A 19,876-nucleotide genomic window follows, 5' to 3' on the forward strand; every position below is an offset into this window, starting at 1 on the left:
GACACAAAACCTTACGTCCACAGGGAGGGAGTGACTGGGGGAGTTGACGTGACGTGAAGCAGCAGCAACTGCAAAACAAAATTCTGTTTTGGCTTGTTCAATAACTTCAGGGCTCGTCTTACCTTTTAAGTTGTGTTTGTAAGTAAGTGTTTAACTTTATTGCACTTTCCTTATAACATAAGCTACCTTAACGGAATTGTAGGATTCAGACTGCACAACACCGTGCAACTTTTAAATATTTCTACAAGCAATCATTTAAATCATTAAAACATGAGGGGGAGTTCGTCGTATGGAGACCGAGATAGAGACCGTGGACGAGACAGAGGGTAAGCAGATATTTTCTGCAGCATGTGAAATATAGTTATAGCCACGTAGGAAAATCTGTCAAAAGTGTGCTTTTTATATGATACGGGGATATCTTGGAATGCTGATGTATCTTGCTGAATGTCTACGTGCACGGGCTTGTCTCAGACATGTTGCACGCGCTGTGTTCGTGTATGACAAATAACTACTTGCTTGCAGCAGAGTTATAGGCGGTGCCCCACCCAGGGAAAAGTGTACACAAACTGCAAATAGATTAAATTGGCCAGGGACCCATTTAGTGTCTGTTGCAGTGTTACTAATCATGGATCGTTCATCTCTTTTTTGCATCACTCCTCTCGCTGCATGTTCTATAGGCCTCGGTTTGGGTCCAGTAGCTGGGGCGGCCCTCCCCCTATGAAGAAGTTTGGGAACCCTGGAGAACGCCTTCGTAAGAAGAAGTGGAATCTGGACGAGCTGCCCAAGTTTGAGAAGAACTTCTACAACGAGCACCCAGAGCTCCAGCGCATGACTCAGGTACACACACAAACACAATATATACACATGTTCCTAGAAGAATGCTATCCATAGTGTGTCTATTGAGCCTGTTGATTCTCTGTTGTCTGTGTCTGCAGTATGACATAGATGAGTTCCGCAGGAGGAAGGAGATCACAGTCAGCGGTACTGGCTGCCCCAGGGCCATGACCGGCTTCCACCAAGCACAGTTTCCCCGTAAGAAGACAACAGTAGATACCAGTTGGCACTTGTTGAACCTATATTATAGCCTGTCCCTTCACCTTTTCAGCAGTCATGACGGTAAAGAGATGAGAATAGGAAGTTTAACCCATTTGAAAGAGTTCTTGGAACACAGCCCAAGCTTACAAAACACTAACCCCATAGGCTATTGGGAAGGGGAGGGGGGCTCATGGGTCACATTATTGTTTTTGTTTTTAAAACACTCCTGGCCACTCTTGAACGTCAAACTAAATACATAGTAGAGGTCGACCGATATATTTTTATACCTTTATGTAACTAGGCAAGTCAGTTAAGAACACATTCTTATTTTCAATGACGGCCTGGGAACGGTGGGTTAACTGCCTCGTTCAGGGGCAGAAAGACAGATTTTCAGCTCGGGGGATCCAATCTTGCAACCTTACAGTTAACTAGTCCAACGCAATAACAACCTGCCTCTCTCTCGTTGCACTCCACAAGGAGACTGCCTGTTACGTGAATGCAGTAAGCCAAGGTAAGTTGCTAGCTAGCATTAAACTTATCTTATAAAAAAACAATCAATCATAATCACTAGTTAACTACACATGGTTGATGATATTACTAGATATTATCTAGCGTGTCCTGCGTTGCATATAATCTGACTGAGCATACAAGTATCTAAGTATCTGACTGAGCGGTGGTAGGCAGAAGCAAGTGCGTAAACATTCATTCAAACAACACTTTCATGCATTTTGCCAGCAGCTTTTCGTTGTGCGTCAAGCATTGAGCTGTTTATGACTTCAAGCCTATCAACTCCCGAGATGAGGCTGGTGTAACCGAAGTGAAATGGCTAGCTAGTTGGCGCGCCCTAATAGCGTTTCAAACGTCACTCGCTCTGAGCCTTGCAGTGCTTGTTTCCCTTGCTCTGCAAGGGTAACGCTGCTTCGAGGGTGGCTGTTGCTGTGTTCCTGGTTCGAGCCCAGGAAGGAGTGAGGAGAGGGACGGAAGCTATACTGTTACACTGGCAATACTAAAGTGCCTATAAGAACATCCAATAGTCAAAGGTTAATGAAATACAAACGGTATAGAGAGAAATAGTCCTATAATTCCTATAATAACTACAACCTAAAACTTCTTACCTGGGAATATTGAAGACTCATGTTAAAAGGAACCACCAGCTTTTTCTCATGTTCTGAGCAAGGAACTGAAACGTTAGGTTTCTTACATGGCATGTTTCATTATTTACTTGAGGCTAAGGTGATTTTATTGATGTATTATATTAAGTTGAAATAAGTGTTAATTCAGTATTGTTGTAATTGTCATTATTACAAATAAATAAATACAAATCAGCCGATTTAATCAGTATCGGCTTTTTTGGTCCTCCAATAATCGGTATCGGCGTTGAAAAATCATAATCGGTCGACCTCTAACACATAGTATGTTTGACAAATCGGTCAAAAATTAATCTGTGTGGCCCTCAGTTGAATTTCAAAAGCCAAAAGGTTTGCTCACCCCTGGCTATTGCTAACTATTCCTTTAATTGTTTATCTTTGCTGACAGAGTATGTAATGGATGTGCTACTGAGTCAGGACTTCAAGGAGCCCACATCCATCCAGTCACAGGGCTTCCCTCTGGCCCTGAGTGGCAGGGACATGGTGGGCATCGCTCAGACTGGCTCTGGCAAGACCCTGGCAGTAAGGACGCCATGATAATCCAACAACACGCACAGTACCGACAGCTGCAACATCTCTGTCTTTCTTTCTGTCACACACACACACACACACACACACACACACACACACACACACACACACACACACACACACACACACACACACACACACCAACAGCTGCAGTATAAAAACACATAAACTCCCAGAGGAACATTTGACAGCTGCAACACACAAAGACATATTGACACACGAGGACCAACGTCCCTGGACTGTCCAATTGGGACATATACCTCATGACCTCATTGTACTATTTGGCGCCTTTTCTTGCAGTATCTGCTTCCTGCCATTGTGCACATCAACCATCAGCCCTATCTAGAGAGGGGAGACGGACCTATTGTGAGTACACAACTGGAAACTGCACACTGTTGCTTATTCATATATTTCAGGTCTGTGAGACTAGAATGTTTTGGCCCTTTTCTATAGTGTACTTAACTCTGTTGCGCTTAGACCTACCTATGGTATGCTGTAGCTATATATCATGTGTTATTAAAGGTTATACACTACCGTTCATTAAATAGTAACCACAAAACACAGTGAAGAGGCGACTCCAGGATGCTGGCCTTCTAGGCAGAGTTGCAAAGAAAAAGCCATATTTCAGACTGGCCAATAAAAACAGAAGATTAAGATGGGGGTAAAGAACACAGACTCTGGACAGAGGAACTCTGCCTAGAAGGCCAGCATCCTGGAGTCGCCTCTTCACTGTTGACGTTGAGACTGGACAGAGGAACTCTGCCTAGAAGGCCAGCATCCTGGAGTCGCCTCTTCACTGTTGACGTTGAGACTGGACAGAGGAACTCTGCCTAGAAGGCCAGCATCCTGGAGTCGCCTCTTCACTGTTGACGTTGAGACTGGACAGAGGAACTCTGCCTAGAAGGCCAGCATCCTGGAGTCGCCTCTTCACTGTTGACGTTGAGACTGGACAGAGGAACTCTGCCTAGAAGGCCAGCATCCTGGAGTCGCCTCTTCACGGTTGACGTTGAGACTGGTGTTTTGCGGGTACTATTTAATGAAGCTGCCAGTTGATGACTTGTGAGGCGTCTGTTTCTCAAACTAGACACTAATGTACTTGTACTCTTGCTCAGTTGTACACCGGGGCCTCCCACTCCTCTTTCTATTCTGGTTAGAGACAATCTGCGCTGTTCTGTGAACGGAGTAGTACACAACGTTGTACGAGATCTTCAGTTTCTTGGCAATTTCTCTCATGCAATAGCCTTTCTTTTCTCCGAACAAGAATAGACTGAAGAGTTTCAGAAGAAAGGTCTTTGTTTCTGGCCATTTTGAGGCTGTAATCAAACCCACAAATGCCGATGCTCCAGATACTCAACTAGTCTAAAGAAGGCCAGTTTTATTGCTTCTTTAATTAGAACAACAGTTTTCAGCTGTGCTAACATAATTGCAAAAGGGTTTTCTAATGATCAATTAGCCTTTTAAAATGATAAACTTGGATTAGCTAACACAACGTGCCATTGGAACACACGAGTGATGGTTGCTGATAATGGGCCTCTGTACGCCTATGTAGATACTCCATAAAAAATCTGTTGTTTCCAGCTACGATAGTAATTTACAACATTAACAATGTCTACGCTGCATTTGTGATCAATTTGATGTTATTTTAATGGTTTTCTTTCGAAAACAATGACATTTCTCAGTGACGCCAAACTTTTAAACGGTAGTGAATGTATTGATATCTCTCTCTCCTCAGTGCCTGGTCCTGGCCCCGACCAGAGAGTTGGCCCAGCAGGTGCAGCAGGTGGCTCATGATTATGGCAAGACCTCCCGCATCAAGAGTACCTGTGTCTATGGAGGAGCACCCAAGGGACCGCAGATACGTGACCTGGAGAGAGGTGAGGAGCTGCAGGTTGAATTAAATGCTGTTACAAGTTACTCACTTACTTATATTGTTTGTGCCGACTACAGACCAGACCTCTCCACTTCTGATGATCTAAAACCTGATCGGCTCCCTGGCCCCAGCTTAGCTTAATTTTCTGCACTTCCCCTTCAGTTACTAGTATTAAGATTGAAAAAGCTACAAGTATTGGAAGTAATCTCGCAATTGGTGTCTTCTGATGCATTTGCGTCTCTTTTGAAACTGTGACACTTTGCATCCTATGTCCATATAGGTACAGAGATCTGCATCGCCACCCCTGGGCGTCTCATAGACTTCCTGGAGGCAGGGAAGACCAACCTGCGGCGCTGCACCTACCTGGTGCTGGACGAGGCTGACCGCATGCTGGACATGGGCTTCGAACCACAGATACGCAAGATCGTGGACCAGATCCGGGTATACTTAGCAAACCGCACACGCATCTCCTGGAATTAGGCAATTATTATGACTGTAATATATAGCCATTCATGGATTGTTGGGTAGGTAGATGGATACTACAGAGGGTGGTAGGACAGACAGAGATGATCTATCTTAATGACAGTTGATATAATATCAATCCATCACAAATAACTAAATACTCATGTTATAGAATAGAGTAATAGTGTAGTGTCCTCTGAGGAGGAATATCCCCATTACCATTCTCTCCCTGTGCCTCAGCCGGACCGCCAGACTCTAATGTGGAGTGCCACCTGGCCCAAGGATGTGCGTCAGCTGGCAGAGGACTTCCTGCGGGATTACGTCCAGATCAACGTAGGAGCTCTGGAGCTCAGCGCCAACCACAACATCCTGCAGATAGTGGACGTCTGCATGGAGAACGAGAAGGACAACAAGTTAGTGAGGCCAATGGACAAGATCCATCTCTAGTTTTGCATTCTGTTCATGTCTCCTTTCCTTAATCATCGCTGATCTGGAAGGGATGAAACCAATGTAGTTAAAAGTATTCAGTATTCTTGGTTATGGACAGGAACAGAGTGCAGGATGCTATCTTTTTGTAACGGTGAGAGAATATTAGTCTTGGGATTGTAGTGATTGAGGGATGTTTTCCTAATATCTTTCCTCTGTCTTTTTGTTGATGTCAGGCTGCTCCAGCTGATGGAAGAGATCATGGCTGAGAAGGAGAACAAGACCATCATCTTTGTGGAGACAAAGAAGCGCTGTGACGAGCTCACCCGCAGGATGAGAAGAGATGGGTGAGACGGAGAGAGACTGAGGGAAAGCACAGACTTGCAGAAATGGGTTTTAAGTCCTCTTTCAAAACCACGATACTGACTATGCAAAACAAGAGCCAGTTGTGGTTTCATGTGGAGTGTGTGTTGGGCTTCTTAGTCAGATAAGAGTGTAGAGAAATTGTCGAACTCTTCTTACAACTGCCTGCCTTATCACGTCCTGTTCTGCTGTCTCAGCGCTCTGTCCCATGGCAACATTGTTGTGGTGTGTTTTCTAGGTGGCCAGCCATGTGTATCCATGGGGACAAGAGCCAGCCAGAGAGAGACTGGGTTCTGACAGGTAGGTCACATTTCAACGGCCATGCTTTAGTCTGGCTTTGGTGAAATGTGTTTCAGTATGGGGTTTTCTTCCGGGTTTTTTTGTTTCCTTTTTCCGTCTTCTACCTAACGTCTTTGATTTTGTCTGAACTTTCAGAATTCCGTAGCAGCAAAGCTCCTATCCTCATCGCCACTGATGTGGCGTCTCGCGGTCTGGGTATGTCTTCTCAACATGGAATACACACACTCGCGTGTTCACACTTACACTCCTACAGAGCACAACATACAGATTCAAAACGTATACACGCTCTCCAACACACACAAACAAAAACATTTTCAGAGAAAAACACACACAATTAATAAATGTGATTTTTGTTGTTGCCTAATTTCCCATCCCGTTTTCCAGGTTTAAGATTTACGAGAAAATCATAAATTTGTCTGCAAACATGTAATAGCGGTGTTATTGAACCTGTAAACAACAACGGAAAATCGGGCAGCACTCTTTCTACAGCATGACCTCTGTCAATGACTTTCTGAAGGAAAGTAGAAGCACCCCTGACAATCCCCCAGGCCTTCAACTCCACAATGTTTTACAGTCTGTTTCTTGTTACTTCAGTCCAAAACGTCCTTCGACCGGGGCACTCTGGCACGCTGCCTAAATGTGGGTGTGATGGGGGGGGGGGCAGATGTCCCCATGCTCGCCCCAATACCCTCCTCTCATGTCTCCTATATGATGTAACCCAAAACATGAAGGAAAACATCCCAAATATTCAGTATTAAATGTTTGATTATTCCTCTATGTTTACATTATTCATAGTACTGTAGTTATACTGTATTTTTTTCCTACGGGTATTTTCTAGATAGGGTGTGTTTTAGGGTTATCTATAAGTGAAATCAACAGTCAGTTCTCCCCATGTCCACCCTGAAACTTGTACAGAAGTGCCCTATTCCACCTCCCTAACTAAATAGGTTAAACCTGGAACCTGAGAAGGGAAGTAGACATGTTGGTTTTGCCAAGCTACCTATGACTGTGTCTTTGTTCTTTTTCTCTCCCCCTCAGGGTTGTGCAACACAAGGCAGCTCCAGCACATGCTGGTGTCAGACAGTACTGGGGCTGCCCTCAGTCACGTTAGCAGCTAGCCAGGGGCTTGTCTATTTATCAGAAGGATTCATCCCCCCCATTCTCCACCTTCTCTGGTTCCTAAACACCCCAAATAGACCCCCACAATAAACTGAGGGTATATGATTATCTGGTTCCTAAACACCCCCATAGACCCCCATCATAGACTGAGGGTATGTGATTCCAGCGAGCTCTCCTTGGGATCAACCTGAGAGTTAGGAGCTCGGCTGGATCGAGTCCTGATCGATTTGCGGAGGTCCTGCAACTCGGCGAGAGAGCAACAGAACCGGCTGTTGTTGTTGGGGGGGGGGGGTTAGCGGTTCTGCTCCTGTCCGACGTTGCTGGTGTATGCGAAGGGTGAGGGGGAAACGGGGGGCTAGTTTGGGCCCCCTCCTCTCTCCCTCCCCCCAGCGCCTCCAAGCGAACCAGGGCTGATCAGGACAGGACAGGGGGTGACTGACTACCCTTGTAAAACAACTCTAAAGGGGTAAGTACCTCAACACCCCCTTTCCTACTACACCTTCCACGACCTCCCCAGTCGCATCAACTCATTCAGGTAGTTTCATCGATCCATATTGAAGTCAGTCACAGAAAGGTATTTGTTGAAGGAATTGTGTTGAACTTTATCCTCCAACATTTACTCTTGGTGGAAACATATTAAGGTTCGGGAGGTTCTGTGAGTAGTAAAATGGCTTCCCTCTGTTACCATGGAAAACAGAGGGAAAAGGTCCAAGGAGATGTTTTGTTTTCGGACCAACCCAGCAGTGTTGTCAGAGCTTCTGTGATGAGAAACATACTTTTTTTGTCCTTCTCCTGTCATTTCAACATCCGAATTTAAAAGAAACATTGGAAACACTTTTTACTCTTCTGGTCTGATCGTGTTGACAGTGTACTGTCACTCATTTCCTCATATTCTTCTCATAGCATTTCTCAGCAGAGAACATGTTACCATGGTAGAACTAAATGTTCTGAATGGTTATACTATTATGTAAGATTGCGTAAACTGTGCATTGGTGAAGGTCCAGACAGAATGTCACATCTCTACTGAAGCCTTCCTAATGCTGAGTGGTTCTCTCTTGTCACATTCTGATGGGGTTTACCACTAAACCTCTAGGCCTCCAGTCAAGATATTTTGACCCCAAACTGACTTTCAAAGGTTTTACTTCAGGAATGAACACTTATTCTACTTCAATTTGGATAAATGTATATTTATTCTTCTGTTATTATTGGACAGGTAAGTGGTAATCAATATTTATACAATATTAATTTGAAATGTATTTCTAAATAATCATCCACTTTTCTCTCATAGCTTTGGCGTTGTTTGAATACCATCTGTCTTCTTTCTCACTGTACAAAATTCTCTCAAACCCTCCTCTCCCTCCAAACCGTCCTCTCCCTCCTCATCTCACCCTCCAAACCATCCTCTCCCTCCTCATCTCACCCTCCTCTCCCTCCAAACCGTCCTCTCCCTCATCTCACCCTCCAAACCCTCCTCATCTCACCCTCCTAACCCTCCTCTCCCTCCAAACCGTCCTCCCCCTCATCTCACCCTCCAAACCCTCCTCATCTCACCCTCCTCTCCCTCCAAACCGTCCTCTCCCTCATCTCACCCTCCAAACTCTCCTCATCTCACCCTCCTAACCCTCCTCTCCCTCCAAACCGTCCTCCCCCTCCTCATCTCACCCTCCTAACCCTCCTCTCCCTCCTCTCTCATCTCTCCCTCCTCACCCATCACCTTCCTCTCCCACCTCTCAAAACCACTTTCCCACAAAGACGTGGAGGATATCAAGTTTGTCATCAACTATGACTACCCCAACTCGTCTGAGGACTACGTGCACAGGATCGGCCGTACAGCCCGCAGCACCAACAAGGGCACGGCCTACACCTTCTTCACCCCGGGTAACCTGCGCCAGGCCAGGGACCTGGTCCGAGTCCTGGAGGAGGCCCGGCAGGCCATCAATCCCAAACTGCTGCAGCTGGTTAACTCTGGACATGGGGGAGGAGGTGGTGAGACTGGCTTGATTCACACTATAGGGTCAACCCGAACCATACTATGCTGGCTCAATTGAGGATTTGGTGTTATTTCTAGACCCCAGTTTTTAATTCTATTCTATCACCTTTACCATCTCACATCCAAACATAAACTATATGTTCTGTGTAACCAGTGATGTTTGACATTCTTAAACTAAAATATTTCAGCTTATATTATGACATTCTAATCCTCCTATGTGAATGTTCTTCTCCAGGTGGCAGGATGCGTTACCGTGGCGGCGGTTCCAGCGCCAACAACCCCAACATGATGTTCCAGGACGTGTGTGAACGTCGCATGCGCTCCGTCAGCGGGGGCAACAAGCCAGACAGCCGCGGCAGCAGCTTTAGCCGGGACGGGCGCAGTGGCCGGGGTCGGGACGGAGACACTAGGTCCTCCTACAGGGACCGAAGCAGGGTCAGCCGGGGGAGTTACGGCTCCGGGGGGGCCGACCAATACCAGAGCTATGGTGGTGGTACCCAGTACAGCTCCAGGGCTGGGGGGGCTGCTAATGGGGCCCCTAGGGGTAGTAGTGGTAGGGGCCAGAATCAGTCCAGTCAGCCCCAGGGTGTGTTCGGTCCAGCTCCTCCACCTGCAGCAGGGCCCAAGCCCCTCATGGCCCAGCTGATGGCCCCGCCACAGCCCCCTCTCATGAGCTTCATAGGGAAGCCTCCGTACCCCTTTGCTCCTCCCCCGCCGCCTACACCCCCACCCAGGAAGTAGAATTGCTATACAGTCATGGTGCTTGAAATCCGAATCACCATGTTCTTCAAACCCTAGAGTTTATCAGTGTGTAACTGAAACGTTACTCCTCTGAAAGGGTGTTTAGAGTTTCCGTCCTGCCCTTACCTACCATGGTAAGAAGGCATAAGTCAAGAGATTTGAGGAGGTAAGGGCTAACATATAGCTACATATTTTTGTACTTGTTTGTTTTGCGATGATTTTAACTACATCTGAAAATATATAGTACTCATGCATGATACATTTCTCGCTTTTCATGTGTTCAAGAGTAGTCTGTGCGTGGCCAGAATATGATATTCTGGGAATCTGAAGCTGTGACTCTTTGGTATTAATTGGCACGATAGGAGTTGATATTTCCATTTGCGATTTACTCTAAATGGTGAGGTTCTAGTCCATTAGTGAGTAACAAATGCTAAAATGTGATATTTTTTTATTGCCATGTAGAACTGTCAGCTATGCTTTCTACTTCTCTTTTGGGGAAGTGAATGTTGCATTATATCGTTCTCTATTATCCTATAACTTTTTCTATAAACTGTTTATAAACTACAAACTGTATTGCTTTACCATTTTCTTCAGATTAAAACTATATCAGGAGAATTTGGGAATGATAATCAGACACGTGTCATAATCCCATCAGTCAGCACATTGAGTGTTGCTTTGTGAATGTTTAATCAACATTTATTGGAAAGAGGTCATTCATACTTATGTTCTTTTTCTACATTGCTTTATTTCACAGGATTTCAATAAAGTTTCTGAAACCAAAATCCTTGTAATTGTTGTACGGAGTACAGGATAGGTAAGCATGAGTGAACATTCATTGACAACCACCAAGACAGTTTAAACCCCCGAGAAAAAGAATAACTTTATTTCCCTTAAATACATATTTGCACTACATTCTCACCATTCCCCTGTCAATATTTATTTGCTCTCTTTAATTATACTTTTTTTTTGGCAAATGTACATAATTGCAGAACCATTCTTATTTACAAAGTCAGAGCAGGGAATAGGTAGCCTGAGTCCCAGATCTGTTTGGGCTGTTTTACCAGCTCCTACAGTCATTGAGTTCACAAGACCGCACAAACAGATCTGGGACGCAGGCTAGGGAATAAAGGCAGGGAGGTGGAATGTGGAGGGGAGCTGCAGAATGACGTGAGATGCAGCTGCTGCAAGGTCGGGCCACTGTATCTGCAATAGACAGGTGGGGCTGCTGGCTTTACTTCTAGCCAAGCACTAACATAATACCTGATCAACTAATCTTAGTCTTCTATAAATCATTTTATTGGTTGAATCGGGTGTGGTACTACTTGACTGGAGCAAAAGCTTCCGCCTCCACTCTCCCGTGTGGATATGATTGAATGGACGCATCATCAATGACCATAAGAAAATCAGTAGTCCGACTCCGAAACGGGAAAACAAATTAGCATTCGTATGTACATGGAAGGTAAACAAAATTAAATACCAAGATACATAAAGAACAAACTCTCAGCTTTAGGCACATACGGCAGATTTAAACGGTGTCAGCACTGACAACTCAGTACTGAACTAACGCCTCTCCCTTTGGGTCAACGTCAACAGCTGAAGGTGGAACAGAGGACAGCAAATGAGGGAATCATATTCATGTGCAAAACCAAACTAACAGGAAGTGCATGCATCGTGTAGTGGAAGGAAAAGCAACAAACTGCTGTTTAGATCAAAATCAAAACAATATAATCATGTGATTTCAATAGAATGAATAATAGCGTCATAGATTGGATATTCCTTCACAGAAGATTGGACAGGATATACATTTATTACAGCTTCAGACACCTACTGCCCAACTTATCATGTAACAGTCACAGACCCAACTGGTCTCACACCGTACAAATAATACAATACTTTGGGACTACAATATTTGAGTGTCATATTTTGTGCAGAATAATGCTATCAGGCATAGCCTGAGAGAAACAGTCCCACACACATTCAGTTTAAAAGGCTTCGACTTCTCTCAGAACTCACAGCAATGATTTGTTTTGGACAGATAACGTGAGGTGGTTATTATACAGTAATGCATTGGAGACTAAGGGCTGATTGTAGTACAGTCAAGAAAAACACAAAATGGAGTATGAAAGATGACAACATAGGGACATGTGGTGGTGGATCATGGATGGGACACATGGGAAGGCTTAAGGGAGAAACTGCCCACAAATAACTTATCTAGGATCCACTCTCCCTGCCGATATTCAATCCATAACAAATGGGAAGACATAAGGGCTCGGCCACACCAATAGCGTTCGCCTGCCGAGTCTACTTAGCACCTCTGAACAGAGTACCGGACGTAATTTGAAAACTGAGTGCAAACCGATTTTACATGTAGAATTACGCGAAAACGTCAGTAGTCAACAGCACACATTTGGTGTGACCCTTAAGGGAGAAACCGATCCCAAATAACAGGTCTAAGACCAGATTTCCCTTAACCATCACAATGTAAAAACGCCATCTTTCCCTGGACCAGTGCTTGGGGGGGGGACCTTCGACCTACACCTAAGGGAAGCAGCGGATCAGGTGACAGGAAGTTGATCAGTCCCACTAAAGGTTCCCCCAGGTATCTGGAGGAGGGAACTGTTCTACATCGCCGGATTCGTCGTGTGATTCTTCTCCCAGGTCAAATGTGAGCTTGTATCGCAACCGGACCATCTCCTGAAAGAAAGAACAGAACCATGTTAGGCTACAACAGGAAAGGGGACAAATCAACATGCTTTCTGCTTGCACATGTTTAAGTTCTGTTTTGTTGTCACCTCAGGGCTTTTCACAGCTACAAATGAGATGCTGACTGGGCCGTTTTTTTTTTATGAGCATAGGTTAAACACCTTGGAAAGAAGGCGGGAGGAGTCTGTGTGTGTGTGTGGGTGTGTGTGTGTGGGTAGTACCTTGTGAGGATTGGCCAGCAGTAGGACCTGTGTGATGGCGGCTGGGGGTAAGATGGGGTTGAAGGCTGGAAGCTCAGTTCCTGAAGGAGGCTGTAGCTTCACCTTCATCACCTAGAAACAGACAGAGGGGAAAACACATTACACTCAAACTACAGTCACAACTCAGCGCACATAGGTTACCGCAGAACACAACCATCTAATCAGACAGAGTGGAAATTAGGGACAAACAAATGATAGAGGTAGAAGATGGATCACCAAGACAAATTAGAGAGGGGGGGGGGATTTAGTGAGAGAGAAGAGACAGGACCAACCTTGGGTACTGCAGACTGGAAGCGGATGTTGGTGACTGGTATGGGGGCGGAGGACAACATGGAGATGATCACTACCAGCACGTCAGGCCGAGAGGGAGGAGAGTCACGGGCAAAGTGGAACAGCACCCGCAAACTGTGCTTGTCAAATACAGTCACTGGTAACAAGCTGCCTAGAAAACAGACAGAGGCTTAGGGTTAACATCACCATGTCTGGAGACATGTTGCAACACAGGTAATGGCTGGGTGGGTATGTTATAGTTATTATTTGGAGTCTGGTTTGGTATTTTTCTTGCTAACGTTCAAAACAACCATACAGTAATACAGATTGATCAGACAATTGGCTTACTGGGCTTGATTGATTCCAGGGGCACAGTCACGTTAGCTAAGGAGATGTCGTTCTGGGGGGCTGGGGTAGGAGGCCCGAGGCTGGGCAGGGAGTCTAGGAGAGACCCAGGCTGCTCAGAGGGGAAGGCCAGGACAGGGCTGGTGGTAGAGGTGCTAGTAGTGTTGGTACTGGACTTGGTCTGGAGGTCTCGCAGGGTGGGTCTGGACTGGGGCTGCAGTTTATCCCTGTGAGAGGGAGAGAGAGCAAGGGGTCAGCTTTTTTAAGAGAAAACAGAGTGTTTACGTTACAGATTAGCAGCTGCCTCTCTGGCTTGCAGTGTTTACCAATTGACGTGCTGCATCCCCGGGGGTAGGGACTGATGCAGCAGGGTCTTGCCCAGCAGGTCTAACTCATCCAGGGCTTTAGGGGAAGCAGCGGGGCCTCCCCCTGATGGAGCCTGGGGGATAGGGGTCACGGCCGGTAGCAACACTGTTGCAGTAGGCACTGCTGGGACGACTGGCTCTACACTGTCAGAACACTGCGCAGAAAAACACTGTGTTAGGGACATTTTGTGTGTGTGTGTGTGCGCATGCGTCATATGCTGACAACTCCCTCTCACCTGAAAGGAGTTCCAGTCTCCCGACTGAGGAGTGTGGGTAGAGTTGGGCGTTACGTCATTGAGTCCTGAGTGAAAACAACAATAGAAAGAGGCTGTCGACACGAACCGAGAGAGAACACGATGCATAACCACAGTTGGACGAGTCATGGCAAGTTGGAAAATAATTGGGCAATTTAATAAGAGTAAACAAGCTAGCGAAACGACATTCAGAACTGCTGCTTACCTAGTGACATGAGCTCATCATCTAGCAGGCTGATACCCAGTTCTTGTGACGGGGTCTGTAGTGAGGGGGTGTCTGGGTAGGAGGGAAGTCCAGTGGGTGAGGTGTCTAACCCTGTCAGGTCTAGGAGGGCTGTGCTACTTCCTGTGGAGAGATAGGGGAGATCAAACATGTCGGTCTTTGTGATCAAATGTTTTGAAACTACTGAACGAAACACATCTGTGAAAATGAACAGGGAAACAACCTGGTTGATTATGCTGGATGTCCTTAGGTTCAGTCTGAGCATGTGTGAACATGATGGGAGTGTGTAGAACAGTGTGTCTGCCCCTCTGAGACACCAGCAGGTTCAGGTCGTGACCCTACTGAGGTCCTCTCTCGCTCTCACCTGGTAGTGTGGGCATGGCTGTGCTGTCTCCGGTCACCTCTTCTCCCTTCACCAGCTGTCTGTACAGGTTGATGACCTGAGTCAGGCTGTCGTTGGCCTGCAGGATGTCAGCTGGCGTAACAGAGACGTACACAGAGGGTGAGCTGTGCAATGCGTCGATACAGAACCATATAGTACTGTTTAACAACTGTACAGAGGATGTATCACTCTTCAGCCATTTTGAATCATACCTCTTGTATTGATCACACTATATGTATAGAACAAGAAGGCCCGCACACTGTTAAGGCTCCCAATTCACTGCTTTATTGACAACGTTTCGATCCGAAACGGATCTTCGTCGGGTCCTGACAGTGTGCGGGCCTTCTTGTTCTATACCAGTATTCTTTATTAGCCCAGCACCTATGTTTTTAAGAATGTGTGTATGACCAAACTTTTCTATCACACTATATGGAAACATAAGATTCTCACCCAAGGCCTCATCGTTGTCCTCTGTGTCGCTAGCCAATCGGAACAAAGTAGGCCTCATCTTTTCACAGCTCTGGTATAGGTCCTGCAAACACAAACACATTTAGAAATAGCCCATTGCACACACACAAACACACCCCTAGTGGTGTTGCTCTGTGCTAACCTTGATGAGTTCCTGATTGCTCTGGGAGCTGCTCTCCTTGCTATAGTCTCCCAGTAGCTGGGTCAGCAGGCCCACACTCTCCTTCACCTCCTGGATGGCGTTCACACGCTTAGACACCTTCTCCATTCGCTTCTGGTCCTGGAGGACCGTAACAGAACACACACTCAGAACACTGCAATAAAACATTATCCCATAAAATAAAATCTGGAGCGCTCTGAAGTCTGCATAGGTTGTTTAATTGCAGGCTTATACAGTACAATTATGAGAGCAGTTGTAGGGATAGTAGATCACAATCGTGACGGAGTTCAGAATTCAATCCATAAAAATCATTAGAAGTGCTTTGACGATATAAAGTGCTCGGTTTACTTAGCGTACGAGTAATAAATTGACTGCGCTGTGAATACATTGATTGACACTTGTGGCTGAATCAGAATTAGGTAACATTGATAAATAAGATGTTTTATTTACATAATAATGCTTATGTGAGATATTTTTCATTAGGATGTTTTCTTTTGGATAATACTGTTGGCAGTTGCATTTTCCTCCCTCTTCTCCAGATCTTAGTCACTTTGGGCCCAGAGAGGGGAGAGGTCTGGCTTGTCTTCATATGTCAATGTATCTGTTAAACCATGTGATGCTATGAAGAATATCAGAAGGGGAGGAGGACAGAATGGAGGCTTGTCTTCTTATGGGAATGTGTCTGTAACTATTGTATGTCCCCTCTGAGGTTGCCCTTATCTTGATTTAGTATATGACCTAAGAGGCTCACTGTCTTTTCTGATCTTGTCCAGGAGGGGTTATATTTGAGATGGGAGTATCTAGAATTGACCATTTATATATGCCATTGGATGAGGTAATGTTTTGGTCCTAAGTGGTACCAAGAACAGGATTAGAATCAAACCAAACTGAACAATAATTTATAGCTAATGCTATCTAGCTATGGGATACTCCTCTTTCAAGTAAAAGGTCCTTTGTGTAATGTTCCTAAGATCTGTTATTCGTCATGCGAGTTGAGAGGGGTGTGTCTTGGCTATAAATGAGACTAAGAATTGTTTTGTAAGCACTCTCAGAGAATTCCTTTATAGACACTGAATTGATCTGAGAGTCACAGGGCTATGGTGAAGCTCATATATAATTAAAGATGGACTTTATAATATAACTCTGACTTGTGTGTGGTTTGCTCTCTCAATATTTAGTAATACAGGAAATTACCACAACAACACCCACCCAAACATACACACAATCACGCAGACAGGAGTAAACAGAGTAGGACATACCTCCTGCACCATTTCCTTAATGAGTTTGTTTGCTGCTCTTAGATCTTCAGGGTGAGTGCTATTCAAAAGCCGAGACAGCATCTACAAAGGAAGGAAGGGAAGAGGAAGGAAAACAGGGGAAAACAGGAGGAGAGGTAAAAGAGGGAGAGCAGGCCGTTAGGGAATACATGAAAATTACAGTGGAAGAATGGAAAGACATCAATTCAATATGTCCGCTAATGTCATCTCTATTGACAAAACTCAAGGGGCTGCTTCATTGTCATCTTTACCTTGGACTTCTCCTCATCCTCAAAGATGACGCTCTTAGTTCTGGGCGGAGGGGGTGGGAGGGGCTCATCAGGAAGTACCGGGTCCTGCTTAACAATGCCTGGAAGAGAGCAGGGAACCCCATCCATGTCACATGAATAAACAGCCTGTCACCGGCACTCCCTACAGTGTATAGTACATAATGTATATACCGTAGGTTTCTGGCACGTTGGTAATAACATTGTTTTCCCCATGAAGTTATTGTAAACACAAGCAGCGCAACCAACGGATTTAGGGCCAGGCTAAGAAATATTGTTGGCGGTCACTCCCTGAAGCAAAACACTTAACTTGAGCACTATGTAATTATCTTCAATCATACTAAACAAGCAGTCATACTAAACAAGCAGTTATACTAAACAAGCAGTTTCTCTTTCACTTAGACGGACTAAGTGAACATTTTTTTTGCTGGATGCAGACTCAGGAGTTTCAATATGATTTTGTCTTATGTTGGTGCATAAACTATAAAAAGAAGAAGTGAGATTGACATGGACAAAATACTATTTATATCAGGAGCACACGTTAGGGGAACATACAGATCACTCATTTAATTTTTTTGTTAACTCCTGAAATGATCATACAGTTACAGTACTGTAATAAATGATATGATTTAGCCATGTTCCTCATCCTGAAGTTCCATCATAGTGAAAACAATGAGAGTTGATAGAAAAGGATCATCACAGAGAGAATGTTTTATTTGACTCCTATTCTTTCCAGGTGTGTCATCACTATTAAAGCTCACCTTGTTTCTTCAGCATCTGGTAGGCATCTGCTATCTTGGGCTCGTCAGGCAGACCCACCGTCCAACTGAACATCACCTCCAGAACCTTCTTCTTCACTGGCTCTGGGGCCCGAGTACCCAGGTACTGCACAGGAGACGAGATTTAGGAACATCAAAACAGACAGAATGGAATACTGTCTTTTGTTTGTTTATAAAAAAATAGTTTGAGTTACATAAAGGGTTGTTCCATTTGATTTCAATCAATTGTTGTCCGCACCCTTTTAGATTTGACCAAAACTTTCCATACATATTTTCCAGTGGTAGAAGTGGTCAGAAGGTGACTTATTGGACCGAAATGACAAAACATTCAGGTGCTCAAAATTGACCCATTTTGCATACCCCACTTCTACCATGGGAAAATATGTATGGAATGTTTCATTCAGATCAAAACAGGTGCAGTCAAAGTGATTGAATTCAAATGGAACACTAAAGAAATAGCCCTCCAGACAGTACCTTGGGTGAGACCACCTTGATGAGCTCGTTGAGGAAGCGGAATTTGCCCACTTCATTGTGGAACCTCTTCCCACAGTTCTTCATGCACATCTCTAGAACCTAGGGACACATATATGTTAAGATACTGCTGGTGGTGGGATCACTTACAATTAGCATATTCTGGCTAATGGAGATGTCAGTGAGCATGTCAACCAATACATTACCCCGATAACGGTATACTCACCATTAGTGCTTGCATGGCCTCCCATTCTTGGGGTGACTGGATCTTGTGGGCCAAAAGTCTGGTAGCCAGTTGAGGACTAGGGGGGAGGGAGGGGACATCAAATAAGAGTACCTGTATGGTTTGCCATATGTTTAACATGTTGAAGTACTAACTGACAAAGCAAGCCTAATGCCAGCTCTCCACATGTTGGTCCTTCTTACCCTTCAGGCTCATTGTTGAGCTGTTCACAGAAGCCCTGGATACTGTCCCAGTCCGCCTCCTTGTTCAGAGGGTTGGTGGCTTTGTCTGGGGAGAATAAAAGCAAATTCCAGAACCTGGGGCTTATCAACATTTTCAAGGGTTTCTCTCTACCCTAGAACCAAATGCACAAAGAAAGCTTTCGTGTTTACTTGCTGCAAACGTTAGCAGAATGACTCCTCCCCAATGTATTTGCCCATTGACACTTAGCCACTGGATACTGTGGCTATTTAGCTTAGCCAGTCTGATTCACCAGTTTCAAAGTCGGACTTTGTTGTATTTGTAACAAATTGCGTATTAAGAACATCTAAAATAAACGATATTCGTGCTTATCAAGGCATTATTCTGCGTAAACAATACAGGGGTGAGGTCTGTTTTTGTTCCGACCTTAGCAGCGCTACGTTATAGCACGCTAGCTAGCACTTTGGATAAAGCATCATCATCACTGGGATGTTCGTCCACTGCACATACAACAATTATACTCATAACACTAAAACTACAGGTCATTCTCTACCTCAGTTTTCTGAAAGTAAATTGGTCACGTATTGAGTCGTTATAGCAGTAAAAGCATCGTATGACTCACTGACGCGAGACTCCAAGCTCTCCTCCTCTGGCGGCGCCGCCATTTTCGGGGATTCCGATTAACTGGCAGCTATCGCGTTACTTTGCCAGTCTCATGCAACGACGTGGGCGTCATCATGTCAAGCCATTCAAGCCATTCTTTCTACACAGATACAACGAAAAGGCACAAAGTTCTATGTTTCGTCGTCACATATGCAAAGGCTCCATCAGGAGAGAGACAGATACATTGCGATAGAAACACACCCAGTAGCCTAAAGCCTTCTGGCTGTTGCCCATGGTCTATTTATATGTTTTTTTAATGACTCATATACCTGATCCTTCTCTGCCTCCACAAAGTGTGTTCTCAACCCTCAACCATTGATGACAAGCCTGTGCACTAACCTGCTCCTAATAGCACAGAAACTGGAAACATAAACAGCAATATGCAGTTAGAGTTTCACTTATACGTCTATTAAACTCCACAGAGAGGAGGAGAGACCAACAACATCTTCCATAAACGTTGTTAATTTGTGAGTTTGTGTCGCTGTCAACAACAGACTGAGTGTGTGCCCTGTAATTATAGTGGCCAAAAAAGTTGCCAAAAAAAGTATTTAACTGCTCCCTCTAGCGGACACTTAGGAGTA

General features: G+C 44.9%; 2 protein-coding genes across 3 annotated transcripts; one reads left to right on the top strand and one right to left on the bottom strand.

Moving 5' to 3' along the window:
- Nucleotides 1-35: 35 nt before the first annotated feature.
- LOC109865835 (probable ATP-dependent RNA helicase DDX17) lies at nt 36-10,939 on the top strand. Its single transcript, XM_020454302.2, has 13 exons — nt 36-326; nt 678-837; nt 936-1,032; nt 2,572-2,705; nt 3,015-3,080; nt 4,447-4,588; nt 4,865-5,025; nt 5,287-5,459; nt 5,709-5,819; nt 6,074-6,135; nt 6,271-6,330; nt 9,007-9,240; nt 9,480-10,939. The coding sequence occupies exons 1-13, from the start codon at nt 271-273 to the stop codon at nt 9,983-9,985; spliced, it is 1,962 nt and encodes a 653-aa protein (XP_020309891.2). The 5' UTR covers nt 36-270; the 3' UTR covers nt 9,986-10,939.
- Nucleotides 10,706-19,780, bottom strand: LOC109865832 (ADP-ribosylation factor-binding protein GGA1). 2 transcript variants are annotated; one of them, XM_031798730.1, is made up of 18 exons: nt 19,565-19,780; nt 19,255-19,395; nt 18,635-18,719; nt 18,435-18,510; nt 18,212-18,310; nt 17,720-17,843; nt 16,944-17,041; nt 16,675-16,755; nt 15,398-15,535; nt 15,238-15,319; nt 14,770-14,880; nt 14,388-14,528; nt 14,165-14,229; nt 13,890-14,083; nt 13,567-13,790; nt 13,221-13,390; nt 12,910-13,020; nt 10,706-12,679 (listed from the first exon to the last, which is right to left on the bottom strand). In XM_031798730.1, exons 2-18 carry the CDS (start codon nt 19,295-19,297, stop codon nt 12,569-12,571), a joined length of 1,953 nt encoding a protein of 650 aa, XP_031654590.1. In that variant the 5' UTR covers nt 19,298-19,395; nt 19,565-19,780; the 3' UTR covers nt 10,706-12,568. The 2 variants fall into 2 exon arrangements, with proteins under 2 accessions (XP_031654590.1, XP_031654591.1); XM_031798731.1 differs by lacking the exon at nt 19,565-19,780 and having other exon boundaries at nt 19,186-19,307.
- Between the last annotated feature and the right edge of the window lie 96 nt (nt 19,781-19,876).

The sequence above is a fragment of the Oncorhynchus kisutch genome, linkage group LG20, assembly GCF_002021735.2.
Source record: "Oncorhynchus kisutch isolate 150728-3 linkage group LG20, Okis_V2, whole genome shotgun sequence".
In the NCBI taxonomy this organism is placed as follows: Eukaryota; Metazoa; Chordata; class Actinopteri; order Salmoniformes; family Salmonidae; genus Oncorhynchus; species Oncorhynchus kisutch.